Here is an 18657-nt window from a genome sequence, read left to right on the forward strand (position 1 = left end):
TCTGCTTCTGTTCAGTCAGTCTAACTGGTCTAAACTAGTGTCTCTGCTTCTGTTGTCAGTCTAACTGGTCTAAACTAGTGTCTCTGCTTCTGTTGTCAGTCTAACTGAGGTCTAAACTAGCGTCTCTGCTTCTGTTCAGTCAGTCTAACTGGTCTAAACTAGTGTCTCTGCTTCTGTTCAGTCAGTCTAACTGCGGTCTAAACTAGTGTCTCTGCTTCTGTTCAGTCAGTCTAACTGCAGTCTAAACTAGCGTCTCTGCTTCTGTTCAGTCAGTCTAACTGGTCTAAACTAGTGTCTCTGCTTCTGTTCAGTCAGTCTAACTGCGGTCTAAACTAGTGTCTCTGCTTCTGTTCAGTCAGTCTAACTGCAGTCTAAACTAGCGTCTCTGCTTCTGTTCAGTCAGTCTAACTGGTCTAAACTAGTGTCTCTGCTTCTGTTCAGTCAGTCTAACTGCGGTCTAAACTAGTGTCTCTGCTTCTGTTCAGTCAGTCTAACTGCAGTCTAAACTAGCGTCTCTGCTTCTGTTCAGTCAGTCTAACTGAGGTCTAAACTAGTGTCTCTGCTTCTGTTCAGTCAGTCTAACTGTGGTCTAAACTAGTGTCTCTGCTTCTGTTCAGTCAGTCTAACTGACGTCTAAACTAGCGTCTCTGCTTCTGTTCAGTCAGTCTAACTGAGGTCTAAACTAGCGTCTCTGCTTCTGTTCAGTCAGTCTAACTGAGGTCTAAACTAGCGTCTCTGCTTCTATTCAGTCAGTCTAACTGCAGTCTAAACTAGTGTCTCTGCTTCTGTTCAGTCAGTCTAACTGCGGTCTAAATTAATGTCTGTAGATCTACATAAACCTTGTGGGAAAATAAATGGGATTAAAATGTGTTAGTTAGGAAACTGCTGATGAGAGTTCCATTTTGAAAAACCATATGAACAATGGGTTAAGAGATTCACTTATCTTGATCTTTTAAACCATTTCTTTGCAATATGGTGAAATTCTTTGACTTAAAGGATGTGAAGAAAAATCAAGCATGTCATAAAAATGGGAACACCTCTCTTGCACAAATTAAATGAATACAATCACAGAATGCAAAGAGTATAAATATATTGTTTTTAATATTGAATAATATAGGTCGTATAGAACAACTACATGTCGCTCCAAACATTAAAGCACAACAGTGTTACACAATCCAACAGAGAAAATGACCTGTGAATAAACACAGAAAAATACAGTACAGGATATGTTTGTTTTTTAACTCAGATCTCTATTCAAGAAGAGACCAGGTACATTGTTCCATATTCCTTGCCCCAAAAATCCCTAAGCCATAACACTACAACAGGATTTCAGCCTGCTGATGCAGGTTGTCCAGTTGGCCGCGGGCAAGAAACATTTACTGTAACCAAGAGGGGAATACAGAGACAAGAGACAGCGTGTTTTGAAAGAGAGGAGGAGAAACCAACAAATTCAGCTTTGTCCACAAAACACATGGAGGACTTAAGACAATAGAAAATACTATCATTACAACTCTAAAACAAAATTCCCATAAAAAAAAAAAATGGACAAATGACCTAATTAGTTAGGAATGGGATGGCCCTCTGGGGCTGCTGGGGCCTGTGGACCTCTGGGCTGCTGGGGCCTCTCCATGGTTTGCCTGGACAGTATAGGAGGACCTTAGAGGACTGGGACAGAGATGAAGAGAGCCTTGGGTCAAGTCTGCATACAGCCATATAATTCCCAAGGACTGGGGCAGGGCAGAGATGCTGGTGTCGCAGTAACAGATCTGAAAAAGTGGAAGGAGAGAAAGATTTGTCAGACTTGATTATAGTCTTCTATCAAATGCAAATTCTGTAAGATGGACACGTCTTGTTTCCTTGCACACAATAAGAGGACATATTGCTTGAGGGTATGGAGCAGGGATTGACTAGATCTAGGCGCGGGCCAATTTTTTTCTTGAGCGGGTGGTCAGGGGGCAGAAAGAAAAAATAACTGTGCCACAAGCTTGCCGAGAGGCGCAAGTGGTCTAAGGCACTGCAGTGCTTGAGGCGTCACAACAGATCCGGGTTCGATCCCGGGCTGTGTCGCAGCCAGCCAGGACCGGGAGACCCATGAGGCAACGCACAATTGGCCTAGTGTCGTCCGGGTTGGCTTAGCGTCGTCCGGGTAAGGGGAGGGATTGGCCAGCCGGGATTTCCTTTTCCCATCGCACTCTAGCTACTCCTGTGGCGGGCCGGGCGCATGTACGCTGAGTTGTACTCCGTTTCCTCCGACACATTTGTGCGGCCGGCTTCCGGGTTAAGCAAGCAGTGTTTCAAGAAGCAGTGCTGCTTGGCAGGGTCGTGTTTCGGAGGATGCATGGCTCTCGACCTTTGCCTCTTCAGAGTACATATGGGAGTTACAGTGATGGGACAGGACTATAAACTACCAATTGGAAATCATGAAACTGGGAAGAAAAAAGGGGTAAAAAGTACATTTTAAAAAACAACTGCACCGCAAGAAACCCGAAAATAATATATTTGACTAAAACAATCATTTCAAACATTGCATACATTTGTATACAACCACAGAAAGTATCTCTATTACGCGTGGGAATACATTGGAACACATTTCCAAAATTAAAATCACTTGGAGCTGATTTGCTGTTGTTTTTACAGTCTTATGTAGAACAATAAAATAAAACATGATAAAACATTTGAAAACGTTTTTTCTAGCTCAGAAAACTTTGGGGGGGGCCAAATAAAATCAAAAGAGGGCCACATTTGGGGAACCCTGATATAGTGTGTGAGATGGGAGCGATTACACTATGACACTGATAATATGGTAGCTGAGTCATGTGGGGTAAGGTGCAGGCTCCTCGTTTCATGGGTCTTGTTCATTACGTACCAAGAGGAAGAAAATGAACTTATACAGGGAGGGACGACATGGACTTGTCCAATAAGAAAAGCTCATTATTGTTTCCGGATGCAAATCGCTTTAAAGCGACCCTGAACACGGCCACTGACGAGCAGACAGAGGTACTCACGGGTCACAGCCTCAGTCCTCTGAAGCAGAACTCCCTTTGACTGGATCCTTCACCCTCATCTGAAAGACACACACACAAAGACACACACGTCAATAAGTAGGATATCTAGGACAACAACAAAGCATTTAGCAAATTTCCGTAAGCTAATGACAAAACCGATAAGACAGTAGTCCATCTCATTCGGAGTTAATGAATGCCAAAGACCAAACAAATGTACAGTACATTACCTCATCCAGCTCTTTTTGGGTCTCCTCTTCGATACGTCGAATGTCCTCCATTGTCAGTCCGATCCATTTATCAATCAAACAGAACAGTTGTCTGTGGAACTTTGTAAACAATCGCTTCTCTTGCTGGAAATGAAAGAGGGGAAGATTTGTTTTTTTAAAGAATTACAAGGAACAAATACTATTAATATCAGCATTTATGATGTGCAACTTGGAGTAACATTTCTATGGCAAATCACTGTCTGGCCACTAGAGGACAGAAAACCCTTTATCTTTACTGTAAACTAGTCTTTAGTCACACCCATAGAAACCGCACAGCTTCGGATATCTTATTTCTCAGCCAAACGCGTCTACTGGTTTCCTCTTCACGGCAGAGTCATTTTTTTTGCATGTACAGTGGGTGATATGAAGGCCCCATAACAGAATATGATGCAAACACTGGAATAATTGACGAGTCTCTTTCTCTTACTGCACCTTCTGAATGAAGTTCTCAATTTTGTTCTGGACCCCCCACCATTTGAAGTTGACTGTGACTAACTTATAGGCGCACATGTGAGGAGAGTTTGTGTTGCTGGGAAGCTCTTTCTGCAGAGGTAAAGACAAAGTTATTACACCCTCATGCAGAGGCAGAATAGTTCATGACACACATACCGATGGAACTTCAGAACCAGAATGGAAACAGCCAGAGCCATACAGTATAGGAAGAGTGCCACGGCCAGATTTTAGAACAACATGGCGTTGGCCGCCTTTATTTTTGAAATTTGGATGATATAACAATACAAGAGCACCTCTGACAATTCCCTATGAAATGACCCGTTGTAAACAAACAAAACAGATCGGCGAATTTTACTGACGTTTTTACCGATTAGCATTCGGGACAATGTGTATCCAAGTTGGTACTGTGTTGTGGTGTCAACAAATTACATATCTGCTTTCACTGGACATCTTCATAGGTTTGGAAAACTATCAGAAATAAACAGCACAATGCGGAAGCATCAATTAACACTTAGCAGCTACTCTGGAAGTGAAATTGTCTCTCTCGGAATGTTCAGACAAACACAGCACTGGCCCAACTCTCTAAATATACTGTATGACTCTTGATACAGCTCCTTGTGAAATTAGCTGATGTGAAAAATATGACAACAATGTTGCAATATTGGTTTGGGTAGTACCTTCCAGTTAGGCCCCAGGGGGCCCCTGCCTGTTTTCTCTGATTTGAATATGGCAGGATCTTCTTCTGGTTTATAGTCCTGTGTGGAGCAGAGTGAGCAGATGCAAAGATGACAGTGTTTTATTTAATTCTGTTCAGGTAACTGGGTCATATTCATTAGGGCACACCGTTGCAAAACGTAGTAGAACATTTTGTAAATAAAAACAATTGTTAAGCCTTACTACAACAACAAAAATTGTGGCAAAGTTCAAACTTGCCACAAAATGTTGCCAGAAGTTTGCAAATGTTTGCCACTAGTGCTGAATCAGCGGGAAACATTTGTCAACAATAATATTTATTGCCAATAGTGGCAAACTGTTCGCCAGAGGTTTTTTCTGGCAAACAATTCGCTCAAGATTGTATTTGAATCTGTGGCAAACCCATAAACATTAAGAGAAAACCTGTGGCAACAATAAATATTGTTGCCATTTCTGTTAAACATTGAGTTCCAAGACGAGAAACCGTTGATGACGACCAGTCAGAGGGAGAAGAAACATTTGTTGGAAAATGGATACCAAGCTATCTAGCTACCTACCAAAGTTGTCTGGTGAGTGTCTTATTAAACTTGCTAATAAACTCTTAAATAGTTTAAGCTAATTGATGCCTGGTAAGCAATGTCATGTTTTATGGGATAGAGTGAAACACATTTTGTTGCTAGCTAGCTAGATCAGATTCAATCTGTCAGCGTCACTGACTGGCTAGCTAGCGGCTAGCGATGATAGCTTTCATAATTTCACAATTGATGTGATAGCTAGCTAGCTAACTTACATTTTTAGGTGAATCCGTTTCTGTCTTTTAGCTAACACCAATAATATGCATGTCAATATGCTAGTGTCACTGTTCAGTAGCATGTTAGCTACCACAACAGCTAAGGTAGCAACATGAGCTGACTTGACATCAAAGCAAAACTTCACTTTTAGAGATGGATTACTTTAATCTGCTTGAAAATCTATGGCAAGACCTGACAATGGTTGTCTAGCAATGATAAACAACCAAATTTGGCAGAGCTTGAAGAATTTTGAAAATAATAAAAAGATAGAAAAATGTTGCACAATCCAGGTGTGGAAAGCTCTGAGATGTACCCAGAAAGACACAGCTGTAATCGCAGCCAAATGTGATTCTAACATGTATTGACTCAGGGGGTTGAATACTTTTCTAATCAAGATATACAACATTTTACAAATGTTAGAATTATTTTTCCACTTTGACATTAGAGTATTTTGTGTAGATCGTTGACAGAAATGACAAATCCATTTTAATCCCACTTTGTAACAACAAAATGTGGAAAAAGTCAAGCAGCTTGAATACTTTCTGAAGGCACTGTAGTGCATTTAGTATGTTTAGTTCTCTGTGAGAAGTCAAATCAAAAACCTAATCTAATTTGCATATTCATAATCAGTTTGAAGCAAATTTGCAGCAAATAGTAGAAAGTTCACCACAAGTTTCCCGGAATTGTTTGCCAGAAGTTCACAAGTCGCCTCAAAATTTGTCGCAACAGTTGGCCACAAAACTAATTTCATTTGAAAATATGAGCTGTCCGCAAATTGTTTGCCAGAAGCCTGCTTTCTCGGTAAGGGAATTTCTATTGAACTAGTTCAGGTAGTCCCTCCCTGTTTCAGTCACTTTTTTCCCCCTCAATTTACTGCCTTCGAGTACAACCCTGATCCGTCTGGGTTTAGAAAAGTAAGAGAGTTTAAAGCATGCTTATTACTAATAATAAGTTGCTAGTACATTCTCACAGATCTACCACTGCTCTCACCTTGGCATCCACTTGGGTTTTGTCAGCGATGTCAATGTAGACTACTTCAGTCTTCTTCCATTGCTCTGGGTCTAGTCTGTGTACCTATGCAGGGAATCATTTATAGTAAGTTACCAACTTCAAGAGCTGAGAATGCCTCTCTAGTAGTCACTACATAGACCAGGTATAACATGCAGGGTTGTGGCCAATTTAAATCCACTCGTTTCAGGAAATAAACTGAAATTGCCATTCTAAATCCAATTTCAAGGGAAATTGAAGTGAAATTGAATTGACCCCAACCCTGATAACAGGGCACTTTGATACATTGTGTAAATGTTGATTCAGTGTCATACCCAACAAAGCAGGTCTGAGAACAACAACAAAAAAATGCACAAGAGAAGGGTTTCTGAATCCTTTCACAAAGTGAGTGAAATGGACACAAATGACGTCAGTGGAATTAAGTGTCTGACATCAATGGACGTCAATGGAAGTCGGACAGATACAGTAAAAGGGGAAATGGTCGAATTAAAGGACTAGCGATGTCTGCTAACTGAATTAGATGTGCTGGAGGTCCATGGCTGACATGGTATGCATTTAGACTCATGACATTAGCTGCTCACTCACATTGTCCTGATCCCCCATGTCGGGCTTGTGCCACGTCTCAATTTTAATCAGAAAATTGTCCTTCATGTATTCATTCTGTGGGAGGAAGGAAGAGCAATACATAAGAACAAGATCAGTCTCAAGTGAGCAGCACATACTGGGTTCAAACACTATTTGAAATCATGTCAAATACTTGATCTGTGCTCGATTGAGCACGCCCGGCTTAATCAATCAATAGAATAGTCCCTAGCCTGTAAACCCCACCCATCTGGTAATCTATGTAGGCTAAAGCAAACGTTCAAATGATTTGAAAGATTTCAAACCCAGGTCTAAAACGGAGTCTGTAATATAAGGACTGTTAGTGATTACAACTTAAGGGATACATTAGCTAAGAGCAGTGGTACAAGTAACAACAGCTGAAAGAGTCACATAAGCACACACATCAGTGGTGGGAAAAGTACCCAATTGTCATACTTGAGTAAAAGTAAAAGATACCTTAATAGAAAATGACTCAAATAAAAGTGAGTCACTCACTAAAATACTACTTGAGTAAAAGTCTAAAAGTACTTGGTTTTAAATATACTTAAGTATCAAAAGTAAATCATCAAAGGTAAAAGTATAAATCAAATTCCTTATATTAAGCAAACCAGGCAGCACCATTTTCTTTTTTTTCTTTCTTTTTATATTTACTGAGAGCCAGAGCACACTCCAACACAGACATCATTTACAAACAGTGTGTGTGTTTAATGAGACCGCCAGATCAGAGGCAGTAGGGATGACCAGTTATCTTGATATGTGCACGAATTGGACCATTTTCCTGTCCTGCTAAGCATTCAAAATGTAACGAGGACTGTTGGGTGTCAAGGAAGATGTATGGAGTAAAAAGTACATTATTTTCTTGAGGAATGTAGTGAAGTAAAAGATGTCAAAAATATAAATAGTAAAGTAGACACCCCAAAAAATGACTTAAGTAGTACTTAAAAGTATTTTTACTTAAGTACTTAACACCACTGACACACACGAACGCTGGCGAAACCAGTGTCAGTCTTTCTTTTCTTTAATTATTTAACTAGGCAAGTCAGTTCAGAACAAATTCTTATTTACAATGACGGCCTACACCGCCCAAACCTGGACGACGCTGGGCCAATTGTGCGCCGCCCTATGGGACTCCCAATTACGGTTGTGATACAGCCTGGATTCGAACCGGTGTGTCTGTAGTGACGCCTCAAGCACAGAGATGCAGTGCCTTAGACCGCTGTGCCACTCGGGAGCCCCAAGTATTAAGTCAGCCCCATCCGCTTCTCTTCTCTCCTTTTGACAGGCAAGTTTACCAGCTCCTCTTTCACCATGTTTACAGCTGAATAGTGTGCAAGTAAACAGCAACATACTGTATGTGTAAATGTATAGAAGAAAACAGTACTTACTGTAATAACTGCAATAGGGGAAGGGATGGACATGAGGAGACAGAGAGAAACAATGTTTAGGGGAACAGATGCTTTCAAAATAATATCTCAATGGTAGCACATTTGCTTGAAATTGGCTAACTCCCTGCCAACCAACCTGATAAGACGTATGTATGTATGTATGTATGTATGCACACACATATATACAGACAGACAGACAAATACACACATACACAGTGCCTTCAGAAAGTATTCAGACCCTTCACTTTCTCCACATTGTTACGTTACAGCCTTCATCTAAAATGGATTAAATTGTTTTTCCCCCCTCAATCTACACACAATACCCCATAATGACAAAGCAAACACTGATTTGATACATTTTTACAAATTAATAAACTTTTAAAATGGAAATATCACATTTACATAAGTATTCAGACCCTTTACTCAGTAGTTTGTTGAAGCACCTTAGGTAGCGATTACAACCTCGAGCCTTCTTGGGTATGACGCAACAAGCTTACCACACCTGTATTTGGAGAGTTTCTCCCATTCTTCTCTGCAGATCCTCTCAAGCTCTGTCAGGTTGGATGGGGAGCATCGCTGCACAGCTATTTTCAAGTCTCTCCAGAGATGTTAGATCGGGTTCAAGTCCAGGCTCTAGCTGGGCCACTCAAGGACATTCAGAGACTTGTCCCAAAGCCACTCCTGCATTGTCTGGCTGTCTGCTTAGGGTCGTTGTCCTGTTGGAAGGTGAGCCTTTGCCCCAGTCTGTGGTCCTAAGCACTCTGGAGCAGGTTTTCACCAAAGATCTCTCTGTACTTTGCTCCATTCATCTTTTCCTCCATCCTTACTAGTCTCCCAGTCCCTGCCACTGAAAAACATTCCCACAGCATGATGCTGCCACCATGCTTTACTGTAGGGATGGTGCCAGGTTTCCTCTAGATGCGACGCTTGGCATTCAGGCCAAAAAGTTCAATCTTGGTTTCATCAGACCAGAGAATCTTGTATCTCATGGTCTCAGGGTCCTTTAGGTACCTTTTGGCAAACTCCCAAGTGAGCTGTCATGTGGCTTTTACTGAGGAGTGGCTTCTGTCTGGTCACTCTACCATAAAGGCCAGATTGGTGGAGTGCTGCAGAGATGGTTGTCCTTCTGGAAGGTACTCCCATCTCCACAGAGGAACTCTGGAGCTGTGTCAAGAGTGACCATTGGGTTCTTGGTCACCTCCCTGACCAAGACCCTTCTCCCCTAATTGCTCAGTTTGTCCGGGCGTCCAGCTCTAGGAAGAGTCTTGATGTTTCCAAACATCTTCCATTTAAGAAGGCCACTGTGTTCTTGGGGACCTTCAAACGCTGCAGAATTTGTTTTGGTACCCTTCCCCAGATCTGTGCTTCGACACAATCCTGTCTCGGCGCTCCGCGGACAATTCGTTCGACCTCATAGCTTGGTTTTTGCTCTGACATGCACTGTCAACTGTGAGACCTTATATAGACAGGCGTGTGCCTTTCCAAATCATGTCTAATCAATTGAATATACCACAGGTGGACTCCAATCAAGTTGTAGAAACATCTCAAGGATGATCAATGGAAACAGGATGCAACTGAGCTCAATTTCAGGTCTCATAGGAAAAGGTCTGAATACTTATGTAAATAAGGGGGGGGATTATACATATATAAAAACCTGTTTTTGTTTTGTGATTATAGGGTACTGTGTGTGAGTTGATGAGGAAAAAAATTAATTTAATAAATTATAGAGTAAGGCTGTAAGGTAACAAAATGTGGAAAGAGTCAAGGGTCTGAATACTTTCCGAAGGCACTGTACACTATTAATACCCTGGCTATTAATGTCTGGCTATAGGTTCAGACATTACAAAGATTCCAATAGCATGTCCTCACAGTGCTGGCTGCTAGCATGTATGGCCGAGTTAATTATTCAACATCTTCTGTCTCTACAGAAGGGGTAGGTAAACAAAGGGCAGGGGACTTACCCGTCCGACAGTAGGGGTAAGCATTCCAGGCCTTCTCGTGGATGTTAAGAGCAGTTGATGGTGCCAAAATGCGCACATAGTTTGGCACTTTACTGCAGAGAGAAAGGAAGATATTATTATGGGGTCGATCCATATGAATTCAATCACTTTTTGACCACATCCACCGCACCCAAATGAACACACCTATTTGAACAAAACTCTCCACATGCTTGCCCATGGTAGAAGGGGTGAGAAAGTGATTTTTTGGCCCTAAATGCAAAAACATTCAGGAGATAGACGTGCTCAAAGTTCACCCTATTTGTATAGCCCACCCTACCATGAGGGATCTGTATCTTCAACACTACCGGCGAACAGTGGGTTAACTGCCTTGTTTAGGGGCAGAATGACAGCTTTTTACCTTGTCAGCTCGGGGATTCGATCCAGCAACCTTTCGGTTACTGGCCTAACGCTCTAACCACTAGGCTCCATCCACCTGACAGGTGTGGCATATCAAGAAGCTGACTAAACAGCAGGATCATTACACAGGTGCACCTTGTGCCGGGGACAATAAAAGGCCACTTTAAAATGTGCAGTTCTGTCACACAACACAATGCCACAGGTGTCAAGTTGAGGGATCATGCAATTGGCACGCTGACTGCAGGAATGTCCGCCAGAGCTGTTGCCAGATAATTAAATATTCATTTCTCTACCATAAGCTACCTCCAACATCGTTTTTGAGAATTTGGCAGTACGTCCAACAGGCCACACAACCGCAGACCATATGTAAACACAGCAGCCCAGGACCTCCACATCCGGCTTCTTCACCTGTGGGATCGTCTGATGGGGTGGGGGAAACTCATTCTGATTGGCTGGGCCTGGTTCCGCAGTGGGAGCCCATGGCTGCACCAATGCCCAGGCATGTGAAATCCATAGATTAGGGCCTAATTAATTATTTTAAATTTACACATTTCCTTATATGAACTATAACTCAATAATATCTTTGAAATTGTTGCATGTTGCATTTATATTTTTGTTCAGTATAATTTGAAAGCTTAAAAAAAAATGTCATGATGATTTTCATGTACTGTATAAAGGGGCAATCTGCGATTGAACTAAAATGACCACCACACAAATTTTTCAGAAACTGAGGGATGGAGCTGGAGAAATGTAACCACTCTCAAATTCATAGTTTTAACCATGTGGGTGGTGTGGGTGGGTGGTTGCGAGTAGGTGGGTAGATGGATGGATGAATGGGTGGGTAGATCGATGAATGGGTGGACCAATCGTACCTGTGCAGGTGATATATCTTGTGGGTGTACTGGCCCTTCTCTCCATCCTTCTCATAGGGTTCATTCTTCAGCACCTCCACCCCTTCTCCTCCACCCGTCTCATTCTTACTGGTCTCAGCCACAGAGTACAGCTGACCCACTTGGTACTGTGGAGAGGAAGACCGAGGAGTGAGCTACAGTTACACAGACTAAATCATCCCCATTGTTCACCAGTTACATTAACAGACAGCTGCAACCACTTCAGTGGGCACAAGTACATTTACATTTAAGTCATTTAGCAGACGCTCTTATCCAGAGCGACTTACAAATTGGTGCATTCACCTTATGACATCCAGTGGAACAGTAGTGCATCTAAATCTTTTAAGGGGGGTGAGAGGGATTACTTTAACCTATCCTAGGTATTCCTTAAAGAGATGGGGTTTCAGGTGTCTCCGGAAGGTGGTGATTGACTCCGCTGTCCTGGCGTCGTGAGGGAGTTTGTTCCACCATTGGGGGGCCAGAGCAGCGAACAGTTTTGACTGGGCTGAGCGGGAACTGTACTTCCTCAGTGGTAGGGAGGCGAGCAGGCCAGAGGTGGATGAACGCAGTGCCCTTGTTTGGGTGTAGGGCCTGATCAGAGCCTGGAGGTACTGAGGTGCCGTTCCCCTCACAGCTCCGTAGGCAAGCACCATGGTCTTGTAGCGGATGCGAGCTTCGACTGGAAGCCAGTGGAGAGAGCGGAGGAGCGGGGTGACGTGAGAGAACTTGGGAAGGTTGAACACCAGACGGGCTGCGGCGTTCTGGATGAGTTGTAGGGGTTTAATGGCACAGGCAGGGAGCCCAGCCAACAGCGAGTTGCAGTAATCCAGACGGGAGATGACAAGTGCCTGGATTAGGACCTGCGCCGCTTCCTGTGTGAGGCAGGGTCGTACTCTGCGGATGTTGTAGAGCATGAACCTACAGGAACGGGCCACCGCCTTGATGTTAGTTGAGAACGACAGGGTGTTGTCCAGGATCACGCCAAGGTTCTTAGCGCTCTGGGAGGAGGACACAATGGAGTTGTCAACCGTGATGGCGAGATCATGGAACGGGCAGTCCTTCCCCGGGAGGAAGAGCAGCTCCGTCTTGCCGAGGTTCAGCTTGAGGTGGTGATCCGTCATCCACACTGATATGTCTGCCAGACATGCAGAGATGCAATTCGCCACCTGGTCATCAGAAGGGGGAAAGGAGAAGATTAATTGTGTGTCGTCTGCATAGCAATGATAGGAGAGACCATGTGAGGTTATGACAGAGCCAAGTGACTTGGTGTATAGCGAGAATAGGAGAGGGCCTAGAACAGAGCCCTGGGGGACACCAGTGGTGAGAGCACGTGGTGTGGAGACGGATTCTCGCCACGCCACCTGGTAGGAGCGACCTGTCAGGTAGGACGCAATCCAAGCGTGGGCCGCGCCGGAGATGCCCAACTCGGAGAGGGTGGAGAGGAGGATCTGATGGTTCACAGTATCGAAGGCAGCCGATAGGTCTAGAAGGATGAGAGCAGAGGAGAGAGAGTTAGCTTTAGCAGTGCGGAGCGCCTCCGTGATACAGAGAAGAGCAGTCTCAGTTGAATGACTAGTCTTGAAACCTGACTGATTTGGATCAAGAAGGTCATTCTGAGAGAGATAGCGGGAGAGCTGGCCAAGGACGGCACGTTCAAGAGTTTTGGAGAGAAAAGAAAGAAGGGATACTGGTCTGTAGTTGTTGACATCGGAGGGATCGAGTGTAGGTTTTTTCAGAAGGGGTGCAACTCTCGCTCTCTTGAAGACGGAAGGGACGTAGCCAGCGGTCAGGGATGAGTTGATGAGCGAGGTGAGGTAAGGGAGAAGGTCTCCGGAAATGGTCTGGAGAAGAGAGGAGGGGATAGGGTCAAGCGGGCAGGTTGTTGGGCGGCCGGCCGTCACAAGACGCGAGATTTCATCTGGAGAGAGAGGGAGAAAGAGGTCAGAGCACAGGGTAGGGCAGTGTGAGCAGAACCAGCGGTGTCGTTTGACTTAGCAAACGAGGATCGGATGTCGTCGACCTTCTTTTCAAAATGGTTGACGAAGTCATCTGCAGAGAGGGAGGAGGGGGGGAGGATTCAGGAGGGAGGAGAAGGTTGCAAAGAGCTTCCTAGGGTTAGAGGCAGATGCTTGGAATTTAGAGTGGTAGAAAGTGGCTTTAGCAGCAGAGAGAGAAGAGGAAAATGTAGAGAGGAGGGAGTGAAAGGATGTCAGGTCCGCAGGGAGGCGAGTTTTCCTCCATTTCCGCTCGGCTGCCCGGAGCCCTGTTCTGTGAGCTCGCAATGAGTCGTCGAGCCACGGAGCGGGAGGGGAGGACCGAGCCGGCCTGGAGGATAGGGGACATAGAGAGTCAAAGGATGCAGAAAGGGAGGAGAGGAGGGTTGAGGAGGCAGAATCAGGAGATAGGTTGGAGAAGGTTTGAGCAGAGGGAAGAGATGATAGGATGGAAGAGGAGAGAGTAGCGGGGAGAGAGAGCGAAGGTTGGGACGGCGCGATACCATCCGAGTAGGGGCAGTGTGGGAAGTGTTGGATGAGAGCGAGAGGGAAAAGGATACAAGGTAGTGGTCGGAGACTTGGAGGGGAGTTGCAATGAGGTTAGTGGAAGAACAGCATCTAGTAAAGATGAGGTCGAGCGTATTTCCTGCCTTGTGAGTAGGGGGGGGATTTGAGAGGGTGAGGTCAAAAGAGGAGAGGAGTGGAAAGAAGGAGGCAGAGAGGAATGAGTCAAAGGTAGACGTGGGGAGGTTAAAGTCGCCCAGAACTGTGAGAGGTGAGCCGTCCTCAGGAAAGGAGCTTATCAAGGCATCAAGCTCATTGATGAACTCTCCGAGGGAACCTGGAGGGCGATAAATGATAAGGATGTTAAGCTTGAAAGGGCTGGTAACTGTGACAGCATGGAATTCAAAGGAGGCGATAGACAGATGGGTAAGGGGAGATTGTGTGAGGGAAATGAATTCAGGAACAAGGGGGATTGTATTAACTCAGTTCCCCCCATTCACATCCCTGACTATTCACGTCTCAGAGCACCTGGACAGGGACAGTTTTCTGTTTCCACCGCCGGACGTTCCTTGAGCATTTAGCCCAGACAGACACCGACTTCAGCATAACAGTTTAACAGCATAACAGGACTATCAGCAAACATAAGGAACATCCTGTAATAGCCTTCAGATGACAGTCTCTCTGCCAACAACTCCCTCATTGGCTGCTCGCCAGTGATATGAGGATGTTGAGCTCTGTCGAAGACATTTGGCAGGTTGATTACAGTCTCCAACTCTGCTGTCCCAGCCTAGGCAGCACACCCCATCCATCCACCAGCACAGGCCTTGAGTCACTCAGCAGCAGTCGATGACGTGGAACGAGACCATTTGCTGCTGTGTGCAGCGTGACTACAATAACGTTGTGCTGGAACGTGGCCACTGTGTGTCAGGGAGCTAGTGACTCACAGGGAACTGGTGACTCACTTGCTACACATGAACACTACTCAGCAACCAACAGCAAACTGACAATTAAATCACAGACTAGCCTTCCAATTACAGGGCATTAGTGCGCCCGTGGTGGGGTTTTAAGTGCAGTGTGTATGGTTGGTAGTGCGTACCGGGCTGATTTGACGAGATGCTTTCAACAGGTGAAACAGCTCTGTTTGGAGGAAGAGGGGGGTAAAATCACATCCTCTACCAAATAGAGTTATTTTGGTGGCTCCGTCTCATGCGCAAGTGGGTGGTTAGGAATGTGACAACACGTGTAAAACCAGTGTTTCATCTATTGTCCCCCTAAGTGTGTGTGACTCATCTGGCCATCTTCCTCTGGCTGGCCAAGGAAGTTTTAAAGGTATGGCCTATTTTATACAGAGAAATTGGCATAGTAGGCAATTTAACCAATCACAGCCCCCCTTTTACTTGCATCATTGCACATCATCAGCAGAGTCCAACCATTTTGAATCCATTTTTATAAGTAAAAGTAGCAGAGACCCCACTCTGAAACTTTGATATGCATCTAGAGTATATCGTGTTCAACAATATATTTTAAAATTTGCCAAATCCATAAAGGTTTATTTTCAATAAGCATGTTTAGATTCTTCAATATACCTACTTAATATTCCTACATGTATGTAAGAAATATGTTATTTAAATCAAAATACTATTCATATTACAAAGCAAGCAGTAAAGCTTCATATGACACCACCTTTTGTTTTGTAGCACCTACAAATTAAACATTATGGAGTATTAAAGGAGGCCTGGGTATGGCCAAAATATCACAAATATTCCAACTTCAATTAATTATGCATAAAGATACAATTGTCAAATATTTCAACAATCTTTCCTCCAAAAGGACCCTTCTATGGATACAATTGTGAAAATCAAACATAAGCACGTTTTCTGTAGAACATTGGTCTTTTAGAAACTACAACTCCCTATTAGGTCGCACAGTTCGGGCATGATCTGATTTATCTCAAGAGAAACTGCAGCGCTATGTGCGCATTGAGCTCAAACCAAAAAACTGAACGAAATGGAATTCAAATAATTGAACCGACGTCAGTCAATTCGTTGTTTAAAAACTAAAAAAAGAAACATTTCGGTTAATCGAAAGATTAATATTCCTTGCTGTCATACCTTCTTACAGGGGTAAGGAAATCAAAGTAATTTTGTAATTTGGGTGAACTATCCCTTTAACAAGTTCTTCAAACTTTCTCCACCTAATAGCAGGAACAGCACCATCTAGTGGTCAGAACCTGGTAATACCAGGATGTAGGATGGGCCATAAACCTAACAACTTAAATGACAAATTTCTCTGAACAGGGGGGGAAAAAAACATCAACAAATTCACTGAGAATACATTACATAGGACGAAGAAACAACACTCAGAGCTGCAGCTCCATACTACTTGTCAGACATTGAGAACTGATACTGGGATGGGATTGGTGTGTGTAACCATTTCTCTGGATTCCTCATGGTTTGCTCATTGTTAGAAAAAAGTTTGGTCCAAATCAGATGTCAGGTACTATATTTATTGAATATTATATAAATTAAATTGGCCAATTTGGGTGCAATAAATTAGCTTAATTTCTCAGAGATTATACTATATTTCAACAAAATAATGTTGCGGGACTGCTAATCCTATCCGTTTCGAATTACAGAAATGATTTCAGAACAATCGGAGATGGTGGGTGTTCTGGCTTGCTGAAATGACATGGAACGACCCACAACGAATGACTTCAACTGCTACGCTTCAGTCAGAATACGGTGCTCTGTTATAATTAACATGGCTAATAGTTTCGGACAATGTCTGACCTGAATGTGTGTGGCTAGCTAACCACTGCAACCAATATTCTGCCAATGTAAACATAATGGGAAACCATGCCAACTGCCCGCACACACACATCATCATAAAAAGGCATGTGCAAACAGGAACTTCAAGGATAGAGGAACATAATGCAGACAAACTGCCCTGATTCCTCAAGAGCATATGCATGCTAGATAATGGGTTAGCCCCATGAATGTTCCACTGGTGTATACGGCACATTTATAGGGCTAGCTAATGGTTGAGCTCAATTTGACGGTCGCATCAGAAAACGAGAATGTAGCTTAACCAGCTCGATTTGTGACATGAAGCAAGAGTTTAAGACACAAAGAAATGACACTCAGTCAGTACTTACTTCTTCCACAGATATGGGGAGGACGACTCGACTAGAAGAGAGAGAGAGCGCAACGTCACTTTACAACACAACACATTTAAACACCAACTACACCTGCAGCTCATGACTAATGTCATTGCTCATTTAACTTATCACTTGATTTATTAGTTCGACTGACAATTCTCTGACATTAACTTCTAATAGTAGGCTAATCAAAACAAGTTTAGCCTAATAGAGCTGGGACGATAAACCAAAAATGAATCGATACCGACCATACTGGATCACTTATCGCAGGCATTTTGCTGATATCATTCATTACAATAAGTAGGCTGTACTAGAGAAATGTGAAGTTTGAAATAAAATAAATGTGCTAATATGGGTGACTGTTAATGGGACAAGAGATGGTTACAACCACCAAACTAGTAGCGGTAGTTTAAAGGATCATAAAATGTGGTGCACATGAATGTTCTATTTTTCATTATTGTATCAAGACAGGCATTTTGTCGCGTTATGGATTTTTGACCATATTGGCCAGCTCTACCTACCAACTATAAACATTGCAACATGCTACTGATGCTAGCTGTAATATTGTCATGGAGGAAATTGAAGCCGGGTGTAGATCTCTACTGTCAGAAAACAATTAGGTTTGTCCCGATCCTCTGCCCGTATACAATAGGCAATAATCACCACTTGTTCCCAGTCTAAGCACCCCTGAATATTTCATTATAACATATCTGGGTGTAATGGGATCCCAGACAGGCACCATACTAATTATACGGTATTGATACAGGCAGGTTTGAGGCATCAGGATGACACGTTGATATGGCAGTTGTTGACTCTAGTAACCAATGAGTTAGATGACATGGCATGCAAGTATATACTTGGCATACGAGTGTATAAAGGCACACCCTTCTATGTGTTTAAGTAGGCCTGATGATGCATGGGAGGATTATAATTCAAGTTATAGTTACAATGTTAAAGTGGCACTTTGTAGGTTTAGATCATTAAATAATGTTGGTAAAATGAAAATACAATTTGGCCAATGTGTTAATGAATATTTTACTTGTATGAGTATGTCCATACAGGGAGGACACCGGCAACAAGCAGTCAATAGCCCTCTCCATTGACAAACTTGACAGCTTGCACATGTGTTTTTCGAATTCCCAAACAGTAAGTAGGCAATACTAGACTAACAGAGGAAAACACTATAAACGAATAGAACAGGATAACTGTCACCCATGAATTTTGCCAATGTTTGCCTGTGTATGACAGCGCATCAATCGTTCTCCTGCGCAACACGTTTTGACTAAACAGCATATATTTTCAAACATTTTTACTTACAATTCTTTAATGAGCATTTTTGCAGTGTTGGCCGTGGATATGCAGCATTCAGATTCCTAGTTTACTGGTAAAAACTCCAAATCGGCCCCTGTATGTTTGACCCGCTGCGCCCCACGGTCTCCGCGGTTTTGCGCTCCTATTTTGCTTTAATTCACTTCCTGACAGACGCCGAAAGGGGCGCGGCGTCCTGGTGGCGACCACACCTCCAGTCAGTAACAGAGTAACCACCCTTAT

The 18657-nt window shown here is 43.4% G+C and overlaps 1 protein-coding gene across 1 annotated transcript; it reads right to left on the bottom strand.

The window, feature by feature from the left end:
• Window positions 1-1082: 1082 nt before the first annotated feature.
• Window positions 1083-18576, bottom strand: LOC115136995 (phosphatidylinositol transfer protein alpha isoform-like). Its single transcript, XM_029672953.2, has 12 exons — window positions 18424-18576; window positions 17104-17134; window positions 11434-11579; window positions 10166-10257; window positions 8205-8212; window positions 6802-6876; window positions 6199-6282; window positions 4402-4479; window positions 3704-3814; window positions 3233-3355; window positions 3006-3064; window positions 1083-1766 (listed from the first exon to the last, which is right to left on the bottom strand). The coding sequence occupies exons 1-11, from the start codon at window positions 18438-18440 to the stop codon at window positions 3017-3019; spliced, it is 813 nt and encodes a 270-aa protein (XP_029528813.1). The 5' UTR covers window positions 18441-18576; the 3' UTR covers window positions 1083-1766; window positions 3006-3016.
• Between the last annotated feature and the right edge of the window lie 81 nt (window positions 18577-18657).

The sequence above is a fragment of the Oncorhynchus nerka genome, linkage group LG11 (genome assembly GCF_034236695.1).
Source record: "Oncorhynchus nerka isolate Pitt River linkage group LG11, Oner_Uvic_2.0, whole genome shotgun sequence".
NCBI classification, from domain to species: Eukaryota; Metazoa; Chordata; class Actinopteri; order Salmoniformes; family Salmonidae; genus Oncorhynchus; species Oncorhynchus nerka.

Bases quoted from the DNA above. Each gene is read 5' to 3' on its own strand.
- LOC115136995 (XM_029672953.2), bottom strand. The intron at 4,480-6,198 runs GTGAGAGCAGTG...TGCTCCACACAG, and splicing joins AAACCCAAGTGGATGCCAAG to GACTATAAACCAGAAGAAGA. The intron at 3,065-3,232 runs GTAATGTACTGT...TGTGTCTTTCAG, and splicing joins CCCAAAAAGAGCTGGATGAG to ATGAGGGTGAAGGATCCAGT.